Genomic DNA, 26190 nt, shown 5'->3' with positions numbered 1-26190 from the left:
CATTAGCAGGGTTTTGGAAAAATTCAATTAGTTTACAATTAAGATTGCTCATATAATACTCATATGACCATCCTACAATGTTGCTGAAGTGTGTGAGACCCACACCAAAAACGGCTACAGGGATACTGTATGTACACTAAGAAGAACATCACGTACTTACAGTCATAAGTTTGTTTGACCCTTGCGAAAGCGTTCAGAGATGCTAAAATCCCCGTATAAGCGGTGGCTTGAAGATAGATGCTAACTATTCTGCAAAAGCCTAATTACAAAGTTTCAAGAACTTGCATTAAATGAGTAGTCAAGCAATACACAACACATTGCTCTTGTAGAGACCACAAAAAGAAGCTAATATTACTTACAGTGTGCACAAATGCACTTCGGCATTCATTCTTCCCATGCTGCAATGGGAAGTACCCTCTGCCACACTCTTCACAAAGTCAAATGTCAGAGTATGTAGATAAGAACAAAAGAGGAAGGGACAGATCTGTCTCAGTAACAAAGGAAATGGTCTCTGTTGTTCCCATATCAATGAATTTATCTGTTTTACAGAGTTTAGACAGTTATTAACTGCGTCTAGGAACACAATTTCACAGTTTTATCAAATTTAATGTGAGCAATAAAATTATTTGTAAAAACAGTGTACAGGTGATGTAAAAAATGGCAGCTTTCTGAAGCCTAGCCACTGCCCTGAGCCATCACATTGTTCACTGTGACAGGCAATCTGCCATTGCCTTTCTTCCATATTTTCTTGCCGAATTGCTGCAATAGCTGGAAAGCACAAAAGTGACCAGTCTATATGTGCCTCTAGTCTGCAGACATTTCCCATAATTAAATGTTGCCTGCTAAATTATTTTTTCAATAGTACTACTGCCTCATAATAACCCTACAATTGTACATTTCAGATAACCAATAATGCGTAAAACAACACAACAGTTCCCTGAAAGCAAGTATAATGAAACCTGAGACAGCCAAATATTTTATTGTCCATAACATAACACAATCACTGCTACAACTCCCTTATGCAATGAAAGATCTGGAACACTGCAATATTGATGTTCTGGAGCTAGGGACCTTTTGCCTATTGCCTGATGGAGTTCCTAGAATTTGAATTCTCAGAAAATAGGGAGTCAGTGATTCCTCAAAGTGGAAGATGTCATACGATATTCCAAATTACCCTGTGTGCATAATAATCTTACTACTAGAAGTCAATATAGCTTAATCACATCAATATTTGTATAATAAGCTAAAAATTCTACCTCACATTCTACATACTGGAATAAAACAAGAAATGAAGACAGTGATTTTTTCAAAAATAAATTAGTTACACTCTCATTTAGTCACAAATATTACAAGTGGTTCCATTTTTGTGACTTTTATTTATTCTGCAGCCTAACAAAACTAAAGAAAGTACACATTATCTATAAGTGGCAGGGGGATTTTATCATCAACATAGCTTTTTAAAATGTTAATTTTGTTGTTTCTGTTACTAGGACGAAATCCAACTTATGGTAAGGAACCACCAAGGTACGGCTATTCTCCACATGCAGTGTGGTCTAATACCACTGATCACACACAGCATGTTCCATATTCAGCTCCTCCTTACTGGACACTACCTGCCAGAAGATCACAAGATAAACTGGACATGGAGAGTTCAGGAAAACAAATCAATCCAATGCAGCAAGATCCAGGCAGCAGACGTTTCAACACTATAGCTACCAGTAGCTGCAGGAATTACGTAGACAGTCAAAGAAGTAATGAACACAAAAACACGATGCCATATCAGTACAATGTGTGTGCAACGCAACTTTACTCAAATATACACAGAGTGCCAGTGGCAACAACAAATACACATTCTGCATGTGGCATGCCAGCTTCTGTTCCTAAAGTGCCTGAAACAATGCCACAAAATTCTCACCTTGCTCTGTCTAATCAACAACGGCAACAAACAGAGAACACAAGGCAAGCATTCTTCTCTTCTACGCCAACTAAGAGTGGAACAATGTCCATGGACATGAGTACAAATTTCTCGCCAATTCCAAAGCAAAGTTTGCAAAATGACAATGGAAACACATTCAAGGCATACAGCAACACACATTTGCAAGTAAACCAGGTGAGAGTTGGGTCTCCACGCCTTATATCACCACCTCGAACATCCATGACATCAGAAGAGATCTTTGCTGCAATTCACAAATCAAAAAAGCGTTTAAATATAAAAACAGATTCAGACAGTTATAGCAGGAGTGCTTCCCCATCTTGCTCCTCTGCAACTAGTCTCTCACCTGGAAGTTCAGAATCCTCTCTCTGTGGACTTCAGGGAAGAGCTGCAAATAGGTACACACCTGAAACAGGGACATTCAACAACAGAAATGAAAATGGTAGAAATCGCCACAGCTGGTCACCAAATGCGAGTGAAGAAGAAGTTCTGCGTCAATCGCTGAACTCGAGATCACCTGTGCAACTTCCTGGGTCTCGACAGAGTTGGGCCTGTGACCGGTTGGCTTCTATCCAGCAAACATCTAGAAATGATTTTAAGAGACTCTTACTGCAGCAAAGCAGCAAATCAAATATTTCCAGCATAACAGGCTACCCTGGGACCAAACTATCTGCTGTGGAACAGCTGAGGTTGTCTCGTCAGAAGATGGTTTCTGCAACAATCAACACTAATGGCTGCTACTCATCCAGAAGTCCTGTGGAGAAGCGTAATGGTGGACCCAAGTTGTTATCTTCCCCTAGGACATTAGCAACATGGAAGTTCTCTTCACCAAGAACAGACGTCCTCTCCTCTACAATACCAGAAGATTGTGCAGAGGACGAGGACACGTCAAATTCACCACAAAATAGTCCCTCAAGGCAACAGCAGTCAAAGTTAGCAAGCACTGCAACAAGCAGTCGTGGGACTACTTTGATGAATCCCTCAGTGCGGAGGCCTTTGAGTGACTCTTTTGGCACAGACAGATTTACTCAACCATCAAATGTGGAAGCCAATAAGACTGGAACATTGAGGTACCAAACTAGTATACAACAAAAATCAAATCTTCCAGGACAGAGTGTATTGAACACTAATGCAAAAAATTCCACAGCAAGTAATAGGCTTTTATTTTGCAACTCAAAAGTTCCTCCAGTGAGATCACCAGAAATGTTTTCAAAACAAAATATTAAGGAAAATGTGAATTCAAACCAGGTAAATAATGTAAGGACTTACGCTAATAATCAGATAAAAACAGATAACCATAATCGCATGTTAAATACCGAGTTCAAATCACCACAACTTATTATGCAGCAACAAAGCCTGTTGAATGCCTGCACCCCAAAGAGCAAATCCAATGACAAAACAAAAACAAATTATTATAATGGTTCGCCAGGCAGGTACATTTTAGGAACTCTTGAATCAAAGAGCCCCTCACCGACTCTGGAAACTGCCCTGTAAGCATTTTCCAGTGTTATACTGAGTCTTACTACCTACAAAACTATGGTGAATGCACATGACAATTCTGGTTAGTAGTTAATCCTCCTGTGGAAATGAAATTAGGTATGCGACCACCATATTTATGAACTTAAAGCTGTTGCTCAGATGAACCATGCCTTGTAACATTGCTGCTGTATAAAGTGTAGGATAATCAGACCCGGTTTGGAAATGTATGATACTTAGCACTGACCTACATTATATTGCAAACACTGTGTGCTGGTGATTTAATTATGTGATATGAATATCTCTCTTAAGAGTGTTAAGTCATTTAAGCAGTCAAATTTACAGAAGAAAAAAATTGCTGGACTGTGCCGAACTTGTAAAACAAGTTCACCATTATGGTAATAATTATATTTGTGTATAAGTAAAACTTAGTCTAGTCCAGAATTTAAAATCAATTCTGCACATTACCATGCACAGTTTTCTTTTAAATTATTTTGTACAATGAGAATATTGTATTTCCTATTTTTAATGTACAGAGAAGCAGCAAAATTTACTTGAAATCATTTTTTATATTTAAACTGGACAATGTCAATTTTTAACAATAAATGTTATCCACAATATTGTAATATCGACTGTGCCTGAAAAAAAAAAAAACTGCAAACACTTTGAAAGTGCACAACAAATACAAAATATAACTTTTATGTTACAACAGAAACAATGTATTTTCATAGTAAAAGTCTCAAGAATGCAGTGATTTCCAAAAATGTGAAACAAGTTAATATGGCACTGTTTTAGTTTTAACACCGTGCAATAATTGCAAATATATAATCAATTCATCTTCAAGAATACATTAGTCATACAGCATTGATGAACATCAAAAACTTTTATCACATTAATTAATTTGTATTGTATACTAAAAAAACTTCAGTACAGAACAAACAGTGCCTATTATCACTTTTTTGTACTATGCAAGAGAAGTAATTTGTGAATTCAGCAAAGAGTATGTAACTTCTAAATTAAGATGAATTTACTGCTTCATCTGTGCTCAGAGAACAGAGTAATATATTATATAAAAATTTTAATATATACATGATACTGTAATGATGATGTAAAGAGAACTGACTAGAAGAATTTAATTTTCAATGGGTCATGGCTTAAATACAAACAAAAGAAATATAACAAAATAGTTATTAATTTGATGCCCTGGATTTCTAAGCTCCCTCTGCAGTGGATTCTACTGTGCTTATAAACTCAATAAACTGAACAACATGTGCCCCTCAGCATAATGTCCCTTTCTAATGGGGCCTTAGAGGTACTGATGTATGTCAAAATTTTGACAGCAATATCCTTATAAATAGCATAAAATGAGTTCACATCACTTGAGAAGCGGCTTTTGTGTAACATACCTTCAGCTGTTATATGTTTCTAGAACTATAGATACTTGTACATGTAAGCAATACCCTGCTAATGTTATTAGTTGTACAATGAAGTAAGCTCCTGTGGTTATGAGCTACAAGTAAAACATTTTTAAACCCGTAATGCAGAATGAAATATAAATGAATACCAAGAAAACTACTACGCACATTGACAAAATGGTAAGAAAGTGTTGACAAATATATAGGCACATGAACAACATGCTAAATATTGTAACTCATGGTGTGAACTTGTTTTCTTCAGCATACAGACTCAGCAGCTACATTCTTCTGATGCTGTAATGTGTGTGTGTGTGTGTGTGTGTGTGTGTGTGTGTGGTTTGTAGTGACTACAGTTATCGAGTTCAGCTTCTATAGCTAAGACCGTCTATTATACGGTTTGAGGCTATCTTGATTATCTGGATCCATTCAATTATTTTATTAAATGAGAACTAGCAAAACTAGGAAGGACATGGAGATTTTTACTTGCCAGCTGAAACAAGAGCAGGGCTGAATGTTGAGTCTTTCCGTGCTAGTAACTAGATATAAAAATTGGGACAGGCAAACAATAACATACTACTGAACAGTGAGTGACAAATGGCACATGCACAAAAGCATACATGCATGCAAAGAGGGAGAGGGAGAGAGAGGGAGAGAGAGAGAGAGAGAGAGAGAGCGAGAGAGATTATACTAAAACCAGAAAAAAAATTTAAGTTAGAAAGCTAGTGTATTTACATCTCACTCAGCAATATTTTCAAGTGAGGGGGTTGTCTGTCTGCAATTTTTTGTATGATTTCCAAATGGAAAAAAGAAAAATGACTTGATGGAGGAAAGAAGTTATACAAATCATTGAATTATGACTGAAATATGGGATGGCAAAAGTGAAATCAGAACTTCTCATTATTCAAATCCATCCTACATTGCACAATTTTTTGACTTCACATTCATATGAGTCATGTGATTAGCTGTTGTGGACTTGACCACTTCTGGCACTAAATTGAGTACAATTCCATGATTTGAAATTTTTTATTTCAAAATGGCTCTTATTATCACTGTTCCAACTTTTTCATTTGTCACGAAGTATAAATAAAAGTATTTTCACATCATCTAAATTTAATAATTATAGACACAGATACACAAAAATGAGTCATACTCAGCAATATACAGTTGCAATATTTGCATTAAAAAGGTAAAAAAGTTGCAAAATTAATACCACCATGAAGTACTGACTAATGAAATATAAACATCCGTAGGTAGTTATACAATCCTATAATGATACAAATCAGACCAAGTATTTACGTGTGCATGTTCAGAACTAGGCATCATTTGAGAGGAATTTTGATTAGAATATTCTCTCTTTATGTGCAGCATTAGAAAATGGAGACACTAAAATTGCAAACACTTCATCATAGCAAGACATCACTGGTCAGCTGAGTGAACACATGATAAACTAGGTACCAGTGATATTATAAATTCGGCTTGCAATACATATTAATTTACAAAATTATTATTTTATATAACTGAATTAATATTGCCTTAAAAATATCTGGGAAGAACTGATCCACTAAAAAGAAATCCTTCAAAAAATATATCTACTGCACCACAATTCGGCTATTTGCATCCCACTTTGATTTTTTTTTTGCTCAGATATTATGGAGCAATGGTCAAATGTTTTCTAGCGATATCTCTTACAGGCACAGGATGCACTGGACATTATAAAGCAGTGAAAATACAGAAGCTGTTTTATGGGAAGACGAAAGCAGTAATCTATACATAAAAAAAATTCTTTGTTAGTCCCACACTGGCCAAAGCAGTCTTTCATCAAGAACTTGCAGGTCATGACTCTCTGAGCAGCCACCTCCAGCTTCATCTGTGAAAGATCACACTAACTACTGAAGCTAACACAAGTATTGTAATTTCTGGAATCAATTACTGTGTAAGTATTTTGATATTCTACATTTAGTATCACAGTGGCCAAGCAAATACAACCACAATACTGTATATACAAAGTGAAGAATATTCTACAACAGATAATCAGTGATTGCAGACTTATAATACACAGGAAAATATTCTGAGACTTATCAGAATTATTTGCTGTGACTTGGCAACTTACACACCTACACAAGCGTAGCCAGAATCTGACAGGAGGAGGAGGAGGACAATTTCGTCAATTTCTTACAAAATGAAACTTAAAACTATTAAAAAAATTGTGTTCATTAATCACCAAATTTGCTAACGCTATCACTTTAATATATGTACCTCCTATCTACAATGTTCGTAAACAAGGGTTTATAGTTTGTATGAGATCTGGACACAGTATTAAGCTGTCACAAATGGAGAAACAGTTTTGAGAGTTCACAACAAATGGCTCTTGGAGCACTTCCTACAATTCAGTATTGATTACATGACTTTTTTGAACACCAGTCTAAAAAGCCTATAAAGTAGCCAACCCATTGTGCAATGGGGGTACAAAAAGTTGCTTCTCCTAAAAAACCTGTCAATGATATTTGAGTCATCAGTTAAAATACTGTCTGTTAACGTGGAATATTGAACTTTCCTGGACACCTCTAAATATACCATCTAAACATGAAAAGAATGCAATAAAAAATTAAGGCATAGGGACTGGAATATGAATGCATCATCATTTTTACAGGATGTTAAGGTTGATGTTGATGGAAATCATCACATCAGTCTGTCTAATTACTTCAAAGTAACTGCAGTTTCAAATAACAATACATATAATAGAGTCTTCACAGCCATATCAGAGAACATGCATCATAACAGCTCTAATATTAAACAACTTCCTGTAATTAGCATTTCACTTCCTTGGGAAATGCAAACTGAAAATTGTTATTTAAAGCGAGAGGTATAGTGCGTGCACAAGGTGCAGATAATCGTAGAATGAAACTGAAGTTATTTTCCACCACTGCAATCTACAAAAATATCCCTGTAACTCTCAAAAATTATATTCTAAATTCACAATTTTCACAAAATAATTTTTGAACATCAGAAAGGTTTAAATCTTCTTGACTGTTTTAACACATTAATTCGCTTCTTATCTTCTTCAAATTTTTGTCTCAATTTTGCTAAGTGTTTCATCTTTGACTCTCGTATCTGAAACGTATAAAAATTTAAGAGTTCCTTTTTCGAACGTTTTTGCTTTTCTTTGCTCATAATTTTCTTTTCTATACTTTCTTTTCTCGCAAATCCTGGTTTCTTTCCCCTGCAAAGAAATTGGTAATATTCATAAATTATGCACAAAACATACATGTCAAGAATACACAAATGATGAATCAGAAAACAAGGCTAGTTTTTAGGACAATAGATAGCCATGGTAATCACTTCACTCTATTCAACAACATGCCACATTGTGATGACGAGGTAAAAAACCTCTACAAACAATATGGAAAGGATATATTGCTACTCACTGCACAGTGGAGGTGCTGACTCACAGACAGGCACAATGAAAAAGAATGCTACAAATATTTCAGTTTCTGGACAAAGTTCTTCTTTAGAAGTAGAAAAAAAATGCACATTAACACAACCACAACTCACATACATGTGGTATCTGTCTCTGGGCATTAAGGTTTGACTCTGGCTGTGATTACATACAGTTACAGAAGTTGATAAATGACAGCAAATCCCATTACAAGGTGATCATAATGGATTTTAAAGCGAAAGTAGGAAAAAACCTAAAGAATGATTCCTTGGTGAAGACTTTCGGATATACACTGATGTGCCAAAGAAACTGGTGTAGGCATGTGTATGAAAATACACAGATGTAAACAGGCAGAATATGGCGTTGTGGTTGGAAAAGCCTATATAAGACGACAAGTGACTGGCGCAGTTGTTAGATTGGTTACTGCTGCTACAATGGCGGTTATCAAGATTTAAGTGAGTTTGAACATGGTGTTATTGTTGGCACACGAGTGATGGAACACAGAGTCTTTGAGGTAGGGATGAAGTGGGAATTTTCCTTTATGACCATTTCACTAGTCTACCGTAAATACCAGGAATCCGGTAAAACATCATCAAATATCCGACATCGCTACAGCCAGAAAAAGATCCTACAAGAATGGGACCAACAATGACTGAAGAGAATCATTCAACGTGACAGAAGTGCAACCACTCTGCAAATTGCTGCAGATTTCAACCCTGTACCATTAAGTGTCAGTGTGCGAACCATTCAACGAAACACCATCGATATGGGCTTTCAAAGCCAAAGGCCCACTCATGTACCCTTGATGACTGCACAACACAAAGCTTTACATCTCACTTGGGCCCGTCAACACCAACATTGGAATGTTGATGACTGGAGACATGTTGCCTGGTCGGACAAGTCTCATTTCAAATTGTATCGAGCAGATGGATGTGTATGGGTATGGTAAAAACCTCATGAATCCATGGACCCTGCGTGTCAGCAGGGGACTGTTCAAGTTCGTGGAGGCTCTGTAATAGTGTGGGGCATGTACATTGGAGTGATATGGGACCACTGATACATCTAGATACAACTCTGATGGGTGACACATACGTAAGCATGTCTGATCACCTGCATCCATTCACGTTCATTGTGCATACCGACCGACTTGGGCAATTCCAGCAGGAAAATGCGACACCCCACATGTCCAAAATTGGTGCAGACTGGCTCCAGAAACCCTCTTCTGAGTTTAAACACTTCTGCTGGCCACCATACTCCCCAGACATGAACATTATTGAGCATATCTGGGATGCCTTGTGATATGCTGTTTAGAAGAGATCTCCCACCTCCACTTATTCTTACAGATTTATGGACAGCCATGCAGGATTCCTGGTGTCAGTTTCCTCTAGCACTACTTCAGACATTAGTCAAGTTCATGCCACGTCGTTCTGTGGCACTTCTCCGTGCTTGTGGGGGCCCCACACGATATTAACTCCTCGGTGTAATACCAGTAATAAGAGCCCACATGCAAGTAGTATTTAACAAGAACATTTTTTGTGCTTTACATGTTCTTTCGAAAGAAAACTAATAGAAAATAGTCTAGGAAAATTCCAAATGGAATTAAAAATGAAACTGTTACAAGATGTGAAAATCTTAAACTACTTCTGAATTACAAGTGATCACAGACCCATAAGCTACTGATCAAAACCAGACACAAAGCCAGGAAGAAACTGTCATCAGATAGAAAGTCAAAAATGCAAACTGTGAGAATTTATTTAAGAACAAGACCGATTAAATTAAGTAAACAGCTTAACAGCTTAGAAAAGAGAATTATAGAAACACAGATGAAAGATACTAATAATAACAGTAAAAGGTATTGTAAGTATGAAGAGAATACAAGAAAATAGTCTCAAATCGAACAAGGGAGCTATTAAACAGAAGGCAAGAATTTAGCACAAATGATAATCGAAACATGATAGACTAATTAAACAAATTCAGAAATATCTTCCTGAGAATATGAAAAGAGAATAAAAATTTTATAAGATAAACTATTAAAAAAATATGAGTATAAGGACAATAGAGAAACTTATATTGGGTAGACATATTTCATCAGTGCAAACGGCAGGGCTCAGAGAAGAAATAGTACAAGCATTCTACAATTTCTGTAAATATTTGTATAGCTCAGGTGGTGTATTTGGAAAGCAGGCAATTAACAATGAAAATAAGTGATTCTGGAAGTCGTGTTAGATGAACTGTATAAAATTGTTACAGGTGATTGAAAATTGTTGTGTGGGGGCAAACACAAAAACAAAAGTGTTTACAGGATGCGTGTGGAAGAAGAAAATTGGAACAAATTAATTATTTGATTTAAGAAGAAAGGAACCAGGTTAAACATGGATCTATGAGCCTCCTAGTTGTAATGTATAAAACATTCACTAAAATTGTTACCAACCATACAGGAAGAAAACATAACATTTTTACCAGGCAAGGGAATGAGCTGCTTGTAGAAGTGGGTACAGCAAAATGGACAACTGGTTGTGAAAAAAGTTAACAAATAGAGGAATGAGTATGAATTACCACTTTGTACGCCTGAAAATTACATACAATCTGACTCTCTAGAGATTGAAAATGCCCACACATGACTATTACTACAACTAACACAGAAAGAAAAAACTGAACAGAAATGAATGTAAGCCATTACGTTTGCTGCTACAGAAAAACCTAAGTATGCATACAGAAGAAAATAATAACAACTATCTTACTTCCTTGTAACAGTAATCCATCCTTCATCATCTTCCTCCATTGCTTGCTTTTCCAACCTAGCATTTTCAGCCATCTTGTGGTCAAATTTTTCCATAAAATCATCTATTTCCTTCTGCATTGCATCGACATCAGGAATTCTCATGTTGTACTCCGAACACCACTCTAAAACAATGTGTGAATCACAACTTCTGCATTTAAAAAATCCCAAATATCAGATTTTCTTCACAGGTAAACAAAAGAGTAACAAATAAATAATCTCTCTCTCTCTCTCTCTCTCTCTCTCACACACACACACACACACACACACACACACACAAAACTACTTTTGAATGAAATTCTGCACTGCTGATAATCGTCAAATAGTCCATTCTGGCAGGACTAGCACCCACTCGATCTAAGGCTCGTTTTGTCTCCATCAAATACATAACCAATTCTCCATAAAGCTCTTCATGGAAAAAAATAATAATAATAAAACCTGACAAGACAGTACCAATTAACTGCTTAGTAAATTTAAATCCATCCAAATACTTTGCGCTTTTTGCCCTCAGTTTGCACAAAAATGATGTGGTTTCGAAATCTTGATTATATTGAGTTTACCAAAGAGGACTTTACAACTTTGAAAACTCACACTGACCTATTCATTTAACTTAGAGGTACAGTTTTGGTGTCATTTTATACCATAATACATCAAGTCATTTTACCTTGTACTTCAACAGGTTCAATGTGACTTCCATTGGTTATTCAGCACATGTCCCACCTGAAGTCAATTTCTTGACAAATTCACTGCAGCATGTCGGGTGTGACTTGTTAGACTGCAAGATAGATTTTAGCTTTGAGTTCTGGTAGAGAAGCCAGTAAGGGTGAGACTCATACAGTATCCTTAATGAATGCCCCAAAAAAAAAAGTCAAGAGGTGTCAGATCCGGTGAACATGGGGGCCATGCAATTGGTTCACCTCGGCCCATACACTTAACTGTAGGCAGACATTTAGCAAATCCTGGACATCGGAGGTAGTGTGGTGCTGCATCATCTTGCATAAACTGTACACTGTGTTCTTTGTCCTCAACACCAATTTGGAGGATTAAAAAGTTATCCAGCAATCTACATACCGTCAAACCGTCAAATGGGGTGATTTCAGACACCGGGGTGAATTCGGACAGTATGGCTTATTTGCTCTTTGCCGCTGCATAGAAACAAAGAGTTACTAATTTTAACGCCAGTGCGCCATTTATTTTAAGCGCACGATTGCATTTATTGCTATCCACAACTTTTATTTCACGTCAATTGTTTCCCTAGGTGAATAATTGATGAACAGTCTCAGTGTTAAAAATCCATGCATTATCGTAAAGTGGAAACTTTCTATTGTTGCACCGAGCGGGAAGGTATTGTAACCGTAATTGTCAACGCGCTCAGTAGCTAACAGCATTGAGACAATTTCTGTACAAGTTTGTCGAGTTTCTTGTGCAAGGTTATAAAATAATGATGGTTTTTGTAAAACTGTGTACTGTTTGGGGTGATTTCAGACAATGGCGAGAACATACAAAAGCAGGAGAGGTGCTACACACGGTGTAATTGAGACCCAGAACTTTTAGATAAAGCTGTTCATGATATTCAGAGTGGTAAATTATCGTACAGAAAAGCATGTGATTTGTATGATATACCTAAATCAACCCTACAAAATAAAGTGCAGGAAGCACATCCGAAAATAAAGAAGAAATGTTGAAGCAAGGTATCTTGAGGGCTACACACAGGGGATTTCCCTTCACTAAATTGGATATTAGATATTTAGTTAAAGGCTACCTCGATAAATCTGGCCGAAAAGAGAAGAAATTTCGTAATAATTTGGCAGGAGAAGCATGGGTGCATTTATTCCTCAAACGACAGTCAGAAGATCTTTCCGTTCACTTAAGCGAAAATATTAAACGAGCTCGTGCAGAAGTGAACAAAGAGACTGTTAAGATGTTTTTTTTCCAATATCAAGGCAAAGCTGGAAAATCTCCCACCTAGCAACATGATCAATGTGTAAAATGTCAGCAAAATTAAATAAAAAGCATGTTGTTGTTGTTGTTGTCTTCAGTCCTGAGACTGGTTTGATGCAGCTCTCCATGCTACTCTATCCTGTGCAAGCTTCTTCATCTCCCAGTACTTACTGCAACCTACATCCTTCTGAATCTGCTTGGTGTATTCATCTCTTGGTCTACCTCTACGATTTTTACCCTCCACGCTGCCCTCCAACGCTAAATTTGTGATCCCTTGATGCCTCAGAACATGTCCTACCAACCGGTCCCTTCTTCTTGTCAAGTTGTGCCACAAACTCCTCTTCTCCCCAATTCTATTCAATACTTCATCATTAGTTATGTGATCTACCCATCTAATCTTCAGCATTCTTCTGTAGCACCACATTTCAAAAGCTTCTATTCTCTTCTTGTCCAAACTATTTATCGTCCATGTTTCACTTCCATACATGGCTACACTCCATACAAATACTTTCAGAAACGACTTCCTTACACTTAAATCTATACTCGATGTTAACAAATTTCTCTTCTTCAGAAACGCTTTCCTTGCCATTGCCAGGCTACTTTTGATATCCTCTCTACTTCGACCATCATCAGTTATTTTGCTCCCCAAATAGCAAAACTCCTTTACTACTTTAAGTGTCTCATTTCCTTATCTAATTCCCTCAGCATCACCCGACTCCATTCGACTACATTCCATTATCCTCGTTTTGCTTTTGTTGATGTACATCTTATATCCTCCTTTCAAGACACTGTCCATTCCGTTCAACTGCTCTTCCAAGTCCTTTGCCGTCTCTGACGGAATTACAATGTCATCGGCGAACCTCAACGTTTTTATTTCTTCTCCATGGACTTTAAGACCTACTCCGAATTTTTCTTTTGTTTCCTTTACTGTTTGCTCATTATACAGATTGAATAACATCGGGGACAGGCTACAACCCTGTCTCACTCCTTTCCCAACCACTGCTTCCCTTTCATGCCCCTCGACTCTTATAACTGCCATCTGGTTTCTGTACAAATTTTAAATAGCCTTTCGCTCCCTGTATTTTACCACTGCCACCTTTAGAATTTGAAAGAGAGTATTCCAGTCAACATTGTCAAAAGCTTTCTCTAAGTCTACAAACGCCAGAAATGTAGGTTTGCCTTTCCTTAATCTATTTTCTAAGATAAGTCGTAGGGTCAGTATTGCCTCACGTGTTCCAACATTTCTGCGGAATCCAAACTGATCTTCGCCAAGGTCGGCTTCTACCAGTTTTTCCATTTGTCTGTAAAGAATTCATGTTAGTATTTTGCAGCTGTGACTTATTAAACTGATAGTTCGGTAATTTTCACATCTGTCAACACCTGCTTTCTTTGAGATTGGAATTATTATATTCTTCTTGAAGTCTGAGGGTATTTCGCCTGTCTCATACATCTTGCTCACCAGATGATAGAGTTTTGTCAGGACCGGCTCTCCCAAGGCCGTCAGTAGTTCCAATGGAATGTTGTCTACTCCCGGGGCCTTGGTTCGACTCAGGTCTTTCAGTGCTCTGTCAAACTCTTCAGCTGTATCGTATTTCCCATTTCATCTTCATCTACATCCTCTTCCATTTCCATAATATTGTCCTCAAGTACATCGCCCTTGTATAGACCCTCTATATACTCCTTCCACCTTTCTGCTTTCCCTTCTTTGCTTAGAACTGGCTTTCCATCTGAGCTCTTGATATTCATACAAGTGGCTCTCTTTTCTCCAAAGGTCTCTTTAATTTTCCTGTAGGCAGTATCTATCTTACCCCTAGTGAGATAAGCCTATATATCCTTACATTTGTCCTCTAGCCATCCCTGCTTAGCCATTTTGCACTTCCTGTTGATCTCATTTTCGAGACTTCTCAGAGCTACCCTTCTTCTTCTACTGTATTTCTTTCCCCCATTCCTGTCAGTTTTTCCCTTATGCTCTCCCTGAAACTCTGTCTTACAATTTAAAATCTGGTTCCTAAATCTCTGTCTTATCATTATATAATGTAGGAAGTACCTTCTAGTATCTCCAGGATTCTTCCATGTATACAACCTTCTTTTATGATTCTTGAACCAAGTGTTAGCTATGATTAAGTTATGCTCTGTGCAAAATTCTAGCAGGTGGCTTCCTCTTTCATTTCTTAGCCCCAATCCATATTCACCTACTATGTTTCCTTCTCTTCCTTTTCCTACTGTCGAATTCCAGTCACCCCTGACTATTAAATTTTCGTCTCCCTTCACTATCTGAATAATTTCTTTTATCTCATCATACATTTCATCAATTTCTTCATCATCTGCAGAGCTAGTTGGCATATAAACTTGTACTACTGTAGTAGGCATGGGCTTTGTGTCTATCTTGGCCACAATAATGCGTTCACTATGCTGTTGGCAGTAGCTTACCCGCACTCCTATTTTTTTATTCATTATTAAACCTACTCCTGCATTACCCCTATTTGATTTTGTATTTATAACCCTGTATTCATCTGACCAAAAGTCTTGTTCCTCTTGCCACCGAACTTCACCAATTCCCACTATATCTAACTTCAACCTATCCATTTCCCTTTTTAAATTTTCTAACCTACCTGCCTGATTAAGGGATCTGACATTCCACGCTCCGATCCGTAGAACGCCACTTTTCTTTCTCCTGATAACGACGTCCTCTTGAGTAGTCCCCGCACGGAGATCCGAATGGGGACTATTTTACCTCCGGAATATTTTACCCAAGAGGACGCCATCATCATTTAACCATACAGTAAAGTTGCATGCCCTCAAGAAAAATTACGGCTGTAGTTTCCCCTTGCTTCCAGCCGTTCGCAGTACCAGCACAGCAAGGCCGTTTTGGTTAGTGTTACAAGGCCAGGTTAGTCAATCATCCAGACTGTTGCCCCTGCAACTACTGAAAAGGCTGCTGCCCCTCTTCAGGAACCACACATTTGTCTGGCCTCTCAACAGATACCCCTCCGTTGTGGTTGCACCTATGGTACGGCTATCTGTATTGCTGAGGCACGCAAGCCTCCCCACCAACGGCAAGGTCCATGGTTCATGGGGGTAGGAAAAAAAAAAAAAAAAGCACGTAGACTTTTTAAAAAGGGCGGTAAATGTCCGAATTCGCCCTCTATATACCGTAACTTCAGACAGAGATTTAAATAACACATGTGTCCGAAATCACACCAATCCATGGAGTGACTTCGGACACTTTATTTAACTGCCTCAGATAAATATACCTACACATACACTTTCTAGTTCTGGGATACTTTATTCGTTACACATATAACCTACAATTTCCATAACAATCAATTTAATCTAACAATATACACGAAAGTTACAATCAAAATAACGATAAAACTGTCTGAAATCACCCCATTTGACAGTACACTAGTCTGTTGATAGTTTTCTCTTGGAAACATATAGGTCCATAAACTTTGCTCTTGTACAATGAAGAAAAAACACACATTCAATATTGGCCTACCATGTTCATGTTCCAAGGATTTTTCACAGATTTTCAAATCTTCCAGTTGTGTTTATTGACTTTAACCTCTTAACTGAAAAGTCGACTCATCAATAAAGACAATATTTTCAATGAAATCTTCATGTTCACCCCATACACACACAAAAATCCTTACAAGCAATCCTATCAGCATCTTCTAGTTTTTGTACCATTGTGAACTTGGATGGTTTGAGATGCAACGACAAACAGTCATAGGTGGGGGATGACCTGAGGATTTTTTTTATGTCTTACTGAACATCCAGTTTCAATACAACATTTATGCCATTCATAAATAGTAGGCCAACTGGGAGGATCTTTACCATATTCTGTATGAAATTATGTTGCAGGCTTCGACTCTTGAAACCCAAACACACAGCAAGCATGCTCATGCAGCTATCTTTATTGCAAGTGCTGCTAGTGTTTATGGTGGCACAATTCTCTATTAGCATACCAAGTGAGTCAAAACTTGATCTATTTTCCTTCAAGATTCCACCAAGGCTAAGTCTGTAAGTCACATGAATAAGTTGCACGAATTTTCAAAGTTGGAAAGTCATTTTTGATATACCCTGTACGTGTAATCTGTTTATCATTCCTATGACACTTTGACTTCCTCATGGAGAATATACTCATTTTAACTGATGTTTTCCCAGTGATATCTGCTTTTGCATTACATTCAGTATACAACTTAGTGAGAAATGATTCAAGGGTTCACTGAGCGACAAAGGAAAGTTTGAATTTAGCACTTTAAGGATACAGCCACAAAAATGATAGGATGCAACTTTCACTCTTAACAGTTACTGACATCTGCTTATGTAACATGCATATGCAATTTAGAACATCTACACTACATGAGGGAAATCTGAAAACTTCTTGGCCTTATGATAGTTTATACTTTCAAAGAACTTTTGTTTTTCAAAATAAGCTCTAATTTCAATACATTTCATCCAGTAGTGTTCCAATGCCATTATCTCCTTCTGTAACGTTCCCTGAGAAGTGTTGCAAAGTACCTATCTACAGCCACAATGGCTTCTTGACTGGACGAAAAGTGCTAACCAGTGAGGAATTTCTTCAGTTTTGAAAACAGATGGAAGTCCAAGGGACCCAAATCTGGGGAATAAGGTGAATGCTGCAGCACTTCATAGAGCAAATCCCTCATTTTCCTCATTGGCAAGACACTTTTGCGGGCAGGTGCATTGTCCTGATGCACGACGATCTGTTTTTTCTTCTTTAAGCCGGGTCTGTTTTCATGAATGCTTACTTCTAGTTTTGTTGGAAGCTGAGAGTAGTATTCTCCAGTTATGTTTTACATTTTCCAAAATAGTCAATCAACAAATTTCCTTTTGTGCACCAAAATACAGATACCAAAATCTTCCCTGATCGTGGCATCATCCTGGCCTTCTTGGGAGCTGTTTGGATTTGGGTGCGTAGTGGTGAATCCACGTTCTATCCACTGTCAAGTATTGACGCAGTGTTGTGTGAATGTGTTTTGTGATCCACAGTGAGCACATGCGGCATGCAAGCTTTCTCATGTTCAATTCTTGGTGCAAGATGGAACCAACATATTCTTTTCATATCCCTAGAGCATTAACAATTTCATGCGTGTTTATGTACCAATTCCAAAATCATATTGTGCACTTTGTCGATGATTTCCGGTATGTTAATGTGTATCATCTTGGATGCTTTCATGGCAACATTTAAAATCAGTCGCCCATTTCTTCGTGGTGAAAAATGAAGGCGAAAAGCCACCATGCACATTTACAGTCCCCAAATGAATATCAGTTGGTATTAAATATTACATTACTAACAATTTAATCAGTGCATGATACTCGATTTTTCCATTTTCAACACCACATGCAACACAACTGCTTCAAACGACTGCCTACAGTCAACTGCTTACTCATGAGAAATGGCTTCACAAAATTAAGCAAATCAATAATGCATTGGTCCAAATCAATAATGCATTGGTCCATCTCTGGCCCTTATGCTAGCAGTTATTTGGTTTGGCAATGATTGATAAGAGTTGTTGGTGTCCTGCTGAGGGGTATCATGCCAAATTTTGCTCACTTGGTGCATTAAATCATCAAAATCCCAAGCTGATTAGAGGACCCTGAGCATAATGCTCCTAACATTCTCAATTGGGGAGAGATCTGGTGACCTTGCTGGTCAAGATGGGGTTTGGTAAGTGTGATGCCAAGAACTAGAAACTCTTGCCCCACATGGATGCCATCTGTGGCACCCTTACAGCACAGCAGTATATAAATAATATTTTATGTCCCATTTTGTTGCTCTTCATGGCAAGCCAGCCTGGGCTTACATTTCAACAAGATAATGCCCTTCCGCTCACAGTGAGAGTTTCGATTGCTTGCCTTCATGCTCGCTAAACCCTACCTTCATCAGCAAGGTCGTCGGATCTATTCCCAATTGAGAACATTTGGACTGTTGTGGACAGGGCCCTCTGACCAGCTCAGGAATTTGACGATCCAATGCACCAGTTGGACAGAATTTGGCATGACATCCCTCAGGTAGGCATCCAACAACTCTATCAATCAGTGCTAAGATGAATAACTGCTTGCATAAGGGCCAGAGTAGACCAATACACTACTGTCTTGCTCAATTTGTGAAGCTCTTTCTCTTGAATAAATCATCTAATTTTTCTAAAATTGTAATCATTTGTTTGTCTCTACATGTGCATCAGAGCTAGTGACTTCTGCATCACTCAGATAATTCCTTCATGATGTGTCTTTTTTTTCTGAGAATGTATATTCCTATAGTCACTAAATGACGACACCTTCCCATAAACCGCAGCACCATCAGCAAACGGCCATAAACTGCTGCTCACCCTGTCTGTCAGGTCAATTATCTAGATACAGAATAACAGTGGTCCTATCATACTTCTCTACAGCCCTTCTGATGATACCTGACTCTAATAAAGAATCGTTGAAGAGGACCATGTACTGGGGTTTGCTCAAATCGTCTTCGACCCACTCACATACCTGGGAAACTACAGCGTACCTTCATCAACAGTCTGCTGTGGACCACCGTGTCAAATGCCTTCAAAAATCTATGAATCTTCCTGTTGCCCTCCATCCTTCATTTGTAGGGTATCTGGTTTTGTAGGATATCATCTGAGAAAAGGGCAAACTTGAGTTTAGCATGAGTGTTGCTTTCTACATCCGTGCTGATTTGTGGACAGAAACTTTTCTGTCTGAAGGAAATGTATTATATCCAAACTCAGAATATCTTCACAAATTCTGCAGCAAGGATATTGGTCTGTAATTATGCGGATCAGTTCTTTTACCTTTCTTATATAAAGGAGTCATCTGTACTTTTTTCCATTTGTTTAGGGCTTTTTGCTGGGCGAGAGATTTGCGATAAATGCAGGCTAAGTAAGGAGCCAATGTCACAGAGTATTCTCTGTAAAACTGAAGTGGAATTAAATCTGGTCCTGGTGACTTATTTGTTTTCAGCTCTTTCAACTGCCTCTCTATGCCACAACAGAAGCCTATTTCTACTCATATGTCCTCCACGAGGAAGTCTTCATGAGAGTGAAACAGTAGTATGTTTGTACGGTCTTCTGACACAAATGATTTCTTAAATGAGAGGTTTAAAACTTCGGCTTTCCTCTCGCTATCTTCTACTGCCACCACAGACAGGTCAACAAATGACTTTGACACACTTAGTGATTTTACAAATGATCAGAACTGCCATGAATCACGTCCAGTTCTGGTTCATAGATGATATCTTCATGACCTCTAGCAAGGGCCAAGAAAACCTACCCTTATTCTTCCACAATCTCAACACCTTCTCTCCCATCTGCTCTACCTGGTCCTCCTCAGCCGAATGTGCCACCTTCCTGGATGTTGACCTCCACCTCTCTGATGGAACCATCCATACCTCTTGTCCATATTAAGCCCACTAACCACCATGAGTACCTGCCTTTTGGGAATTTTCACCCCCTTCCACACTAACAAATTGCTTCCATATAACCTGGCAACCTGTGGATGACATACAGGGTGGTCAGAAAATGTCTGAAAGGCTTGTAGTGATGTTGTAGGGAAAGTTGTACTGAGACATAAATGTTAAGAAAAAAATTCGATACGTTGCGCCGTTTCCGAGTTATTTAGCATTGAAGTTAGCCAATCAGATCGTCGCACGCGTAAATTCAAGTTTCAGCTAATGAGACAAAGCACTCGTTGGGCAACACTGCCCCTGGCAGGCCGCTTGAATGTGAGCGCGCGACGCCCCGATTGGCTAAATTCTATGCTAAATAACTCAGAACGGGCCAACATATCGAATTTCTTTCTTAACATTTATGTCACAGTACAACCTGCCCTGTAACATCCCTACAAGCATTTCACACATTTTCTGACCGCCCTGTATATACAGTGAAGAGAATTCCACTGCCTCCTCATGCCTCCTAAAGTGGTATTTAGTTGCCCATCCAACCCACACAAAATCCTTGTTTATCCCTATGCCACTCCCACTCCAAACTCCTTGCCAAAGAGGTCATGTTGCTGTGGAAGAACCAGGTGCAAGACCTGCTCAATGCACCCAGGACATGTAACTGCTTCTTCACTTATGCAAACAAAAGGACAACCTATCAAACTATCTCACTGGAACACAAGGTTTCCAGTACAATTCAGATACACACTAGCTTTTGTCAATATGGTACTGGTACAAGGAGAGCCCAAAAATATGCAGATGCAGCAAAAATCAGAAACCCTAGTTAAAATTGTACTTCTAACTGACTATACATGCATAAATATTTGAATTAACTTACTCTTAATTCCACAAGTCAGAGGCGCATCCTTTCTTGATAATATAAGTGGCTCTGTGGCATCCCAAGATAATGCTTCCTGAAGACCAACTGCTGTCTCAAAAACAACATAAGCTACCTTGAAACCCTAACAAGAAAGAAAAATAACTTTAGATTATCATCATTATTAATGCAATTGTTCACGTTTTATACAATTAGTCAATTTTATACAATGAAAACTAATCAAAGGTTAATTTATACACACCTTAATCTCATCATGTTTGTGGAAAAACTGAGAGGCCTCTCTAGGTGGTAAGCCAGCATTCGGGCTCTTATGAAAAAATACTGTGACAACATGACCAAAGATTCCCAACACTTTCTTGAAGTTATCCTGTGGAAAATGAAACTGCCTTATTTGATACAGCAATTTCAAATTGCTTAAGCAAAGTAGAAGAAGAGAAAATTACATCACCATTTATATATAGTTTTATGGACTTTATCACTCAAATATGAAGTATATATGGCCCTTTAAAAAAAAATTAAAATAAAAAAAAGTGCCTGCATAAGAGGCATTGAGGATAAAAACTGAAGTCTGGAAACCTCACTTGATAAAATAAAGGGAATATTCTAAAATCACTCAAAACGTATATGGAGCCAACTATGCTCCACTTAAAAGAAAACCAATCATTTGCTAATGATAAACCAACAATGGAGATGCTTCTTCTCTACAAGTGAACAAGAAAAATTTTGCACATATAGGCATCTGTCAACACTTGCCATTTGTGCCCATGGCAAGAAAATTATATCCATACTGTGCAGATCTTTCGAATGATGCCTAATGTACATGAAGCCACTCCCTGAATTAAAAATCAGTTTGGATTCAATATGCAAAATATGTTTATCTACATCTTTTGTCAATCATTTGTTCTGTGATATTTATAAAGAATGTAGGATGTGTACAGCATTATGCAAGAAATCATTTCATGTGATTTGATCTTACTGATTTAAGAAACACATAACAATACATACTAGGGCAAAGGAAACTGTCATATGACACATCCACTTGTACTTACTTACTAAACCTCCAACCACAATTTTACGTAGCTTGATACAAAATATATCCTTGGCTTCACTTAAATTCTCAAACGAAATGCTAATAAGGAAATGGTGAACATTCTGACAAAACATGAACTGCATATTCTAATTGATCTGGCAAGTGAAGAGTGGCAATTTAAGAAAACAAGTGCATCCTTGAAACCTTTGACAATGGCATTTCTGTATTAAAGATGTAATAAAGCCTACTGCTAATTAAATCCAGGCTAGTGTACACAAGTCAGTTTTATCCTCAACTGGCTGACTGTATGCCAAAAAGCTTTTATAAATGACATTCCTTCACTGACCCATTTTTATTTCAAATTGTGAAGTATTTCAGATAATTCTTCTAAGTTCTGTAATCATAAGGTTCTTCCTTTATTCACCTTGACTTTCTCACAAGTTTGTACACTTAAGATCTACTCAGGAGGAAATCACAAAAAATTACTGCTGCTACTATGGCTCCACTAACCCTAGCAATACAACTTATGATGGAGGGCGGTGAGGGTGGGGGAAGAGTAGAGTACTTTATGCCCAACTTCTGTAAACACTATAATTTAGTTGTGTACTTTATACTTTAAAATTTGGAAGGGAAGAAAAGCCCGTCGGTATTAATGAATTCTCCTACCTGATTCTGTAGCATTTTAAATGTTTACAACTGCACTTACCCAAAAATTTAAGTCTAATTGAGGTTGTCATAAAGTCTCCTACCCCCTTAGTATGAAGCAATTAAAATAACTTTCTGGTTGACATTTAAGTGATTCGAATAGTAGGAATCAGCAGACAGGCAATCATACTTCTTTCTCACCTGCTCACTGTGTTGCCTGCTTTGTAGGTCCAAGCAGACCTTGCCCAGCATGAGTGATTGCACACTGGCAACACAGCTCCCTGCCAATACAATCTGTCAACCACAAAGTTATTTTAATCAGAGAATAGTAGGCACAACTTTTCACAGCAGATTTAATATTCAGTACTTTCAGATTCTGGACCCCACTTACATATCACCATCCCTTTAAGAAATATGTTGTTGATAAAAGTTGACAACAATTAAGGAAATTATAATTTTTTAAATTTCGTTTGTGGTGGTCATACGGCAATGAATTCCTCTTGCTGAAGTGAAGAGTTATACACAACCAGATTCTTACTGCAAATGTTGTTCAAGACTTCGTAACAATGTTCAGATACTCTGGCTTCTGGAGAACAATGTAATAACCAAATCCCAATGGACAATTTACTACAGCACATTGTAAAATTACAAGGAGGAAGAATGCTTGGCCAATACTTGCCTGCTTTGACCTCTCTTATGCACCCATTTCATCTTTGTCTCTTTTTGCTCTCAAAGCAGTTGATTCACCCTCAATCTAGGGTCTTCCTTCTTGTTTCTAAACCACCTACCCCCCCCCCCCCCCAAGGAACAGCGTTTTTTCAATTTTTAATGGGTCTGTCAAGAGTACAGGGACTTCACCTCCTGAAGGTATGAACTTTAGTAATGTTTCTGATATTATTCGCTAAGCAGTACATGTCCACCATACATGCTGCCATCAGACCACAACACCTTGGTACATTTTAGCTATATCCCACAATATTCATTGTGCCTAATTATGTGACACTATGTGATAATCTCAGAGCTCTCCTAAGAATTGGCAAACAAATTATCTTCCCCTGATGCTCTACATATGAAATACATCATGGTTTCAGTATATGTAACAATTAAGCCTACTGTTTACTTTGTATACAAGCACCTGGATGTTATGTTTAATCAAACCAACCATTCCAGACAATCAAGATATATGTAAGCTAGAAGAATTTTGCCTCGTTTCAGTTTTCCACATGTAGCCTAAATTTTCATCATCTGAAGTGTGCATAAAACACTTGCAAAATTTCAGCTGTGCTAATAAAAATATTAATTTCATTAATTAAACTTGTTTCGTGGAACAGAGTGCAAAGACAGTATTTCTCCATGCACCACTCACAACAAGAGACTGGATGCTCTTGTTAAAAACAGTTACAAGTTGGGACAACTAAAAGACAACAAATAGTTCGCAACTAATACAAAAACCCCACAATTTCAATTAAAATTACTTGAGCACAAAGTTTCTTTTCCCCAACAACATATCACAAACTTACGGCAAAACGATGAGGAATCTGTGGCTTCTGGTTTTCAAAGAACATGTATTGCCATCTAAGATCATTTGCCTACATTTTACTACCAAAAATAAATTGCTCATGTGCTGCCAATGTCACAAATTTAAAGTAACTGCACTATGTACGGATGACAAAATCCACAGATACAATGATATGAAAGTTGTCATTCACGCAACCAATAAACTAAGAGCACCAGGAAACTTCCTGAAGTAACGAAATGTTCTACAGTCGTAACTGAACTCAATTCCCGAAACGGTTTTCAGAGTACCTTTACGGGAAAATTATGCTCACCTCCGTGCAATAAGGGGGTACGTTGATGATAAAAAGTGTTCGATCTGCTGGCTTTTCGTCACATTTCTCTCTGATTGAATGCTGTTTCCAGAAAATGCAATGCGATGCTGAAGATTCTTCACTATACTTAACTGGAATGGCTGAAAGAAATGTTATCGCACAATGATTGACATACCAATATACGTTCTACAATTTTACAAAATTATAATACAACAAAACTTGATTAAACAGCCATAAAAATGAATATAAGAGTGCAAACTAACCACATTACCTGTGAATCCCTGGAGTGTTTGTTTATTCATCATGCTCCAAATATTTACAAACACTCACAACGTGAACAACCGCAAGAAACCTCAATCTCAAAGATTGTCAGTACCGCAGTGATTCCTTCATCGTAACTTGCAGAAATTCGTCAGTTACATGCACTTAACATTGACGACAGTTCTCATACGAATGAAAATATAGCTGGCGATAGCCGGATCGCACGACGATTTCAGAAGTTAACAAAAACTCACAAGTGAGGACACTCCGTCTTGATTTACTACCCACTGCAATAGCAGCGCGCCAAGCGGCCAGCAAGTTATACTGTTAAGTTCGTCGGGATCTTGTGAAAACGCATGCGAACCGCAATTATTTATGTTGTTTTGTAGAACGACTTTTACAAACGGGAGCATCTGTAGGGCAATAAAATGCAGCAACAGCAAAAAGACAATACCACAGTTGTCCTTCTTCAGGTTTCCTAAGGGCCCTGAGAGGTATGAAACGGTACATCACAGGACAGTTTATTTACGATCCACTTGTAACCTACAAATATTTACTAAAGAAAGCATGGTTTACAGTTTTGTGTCTTCCGTGGTCAAGAGAACCTTTCTTGGTTTGTCTGAAGGCCAGTGTTGCTAGTTCATTTAGCATTAGCCAGCATGCACCACGTGGAGGCGAACTATGTGTGCACCTTAATGCAATGAACCACAAAGCAGAGTAACGAAATTCCAAGCATTGCCGAAAAGCCTCCGAGTTTTGGGTTACCACGTAAAACCTAGCTAACTCTGAACAGAATACGGACCCAGCATGGTAGATGTGCATATTTTCTGCACAAATGGGGCAAGAAATCCACGCCCTTCGGCGATTGTGGTGAAATCCAAACTATAAAACATTTCACTGAAGAATGCCCTCGGGCAGCTTATGAAGGGAATCCTGAAGATTTCCCGATGGCGACTCCAGAAGCAATAGCCTATATAAATATGCTAGATGGTTGTTTATAACTATAATTATTTCAATTTTAACTAATTGTATTGTCATTATGTCTTACTGCCACACACTAAATAAATTTACTTAAGAATATCGTTTTCTTTTAAGAACAAAAAATGGTTAGTAAACAGTAGAAGACCTGATTTTTTGCACAAACCACA

At 37.9% G+C, this 26190-nt stretch overlaps 2 protein-coding genes across 2 annotated transcripts in view; one reads left to right on the top strand and one right to left on the bottom strand.

Moving 5' to 3' along the window:
• Nucleotides 1–4566, top strand: part of LOC126256592 (serine-rich adhesin for platelets-like) — a 529214-nt gene extending 524648 nt beyond the window's left edge. The window contains exons 13-14 of the mRNA XM_049955534.1: nucleotides 1389–1407; nucleotides 1491–4566. Of these exons, the coding sequence (XP_049811491.1) occupies nucleotides 1389–1407; nucleotides 1491–3427 (1956 nt within the window). The 3' untranslated portion in view covers nucleotides 3428–4566. The remainder of the gene's footprint in view (nucleotides 1–1388; nucleotides 1408–1490) is intronic.
• Nucleotides 4567–5124: 558 nt separating this feature from the next.
• Nucleotides 5125–25207, bottom strand: LOC126242006 (ribosomal RNA-processing protein 7 homolog A). Its single transcript, XM_049948054.1, has 6 exons — nucleotides 25053–25207; nucleotides 24782–24921; nucleotides 21519–21644; nucleotides 21278–21401; nucleotides 11002–11164; nucleotides 5125–8044 (listed from the first exon to the last, which is right to left on the bottom strand). Exons 1-6 carry the CDS (start codon nucleotides 25084–25086, stop codon nucleotides 7828–7830), a joined length of 804 nt encoding a protein of 267 aa, XP_049804011.1. The 5' UTR covers nucleotides 25087–25207; the 3' UTR covers nucleotides 5125–7827.
• Nucleotides 25208–26190: the final 983 nt, after the last annotated feature.

This window comes from Schistocerca nitens, chromosome 1 (assembly GCF_023898315.1).
Source record: "Schistocerca nitens isolate TAMUIC-IGC-003100 chromosome 1, iqSchNite1.1, whole genome shotgun sequence".
Lineage (NCBI taxonomy): Eukaryota > Metazoa > Arthropoda > Insecta > Orthoptera > Acrididae > Schistocerca > Schistocerca nitens.
This window is presented reverse-complemented; position numbering and strand designations above follow the sequence as displayed.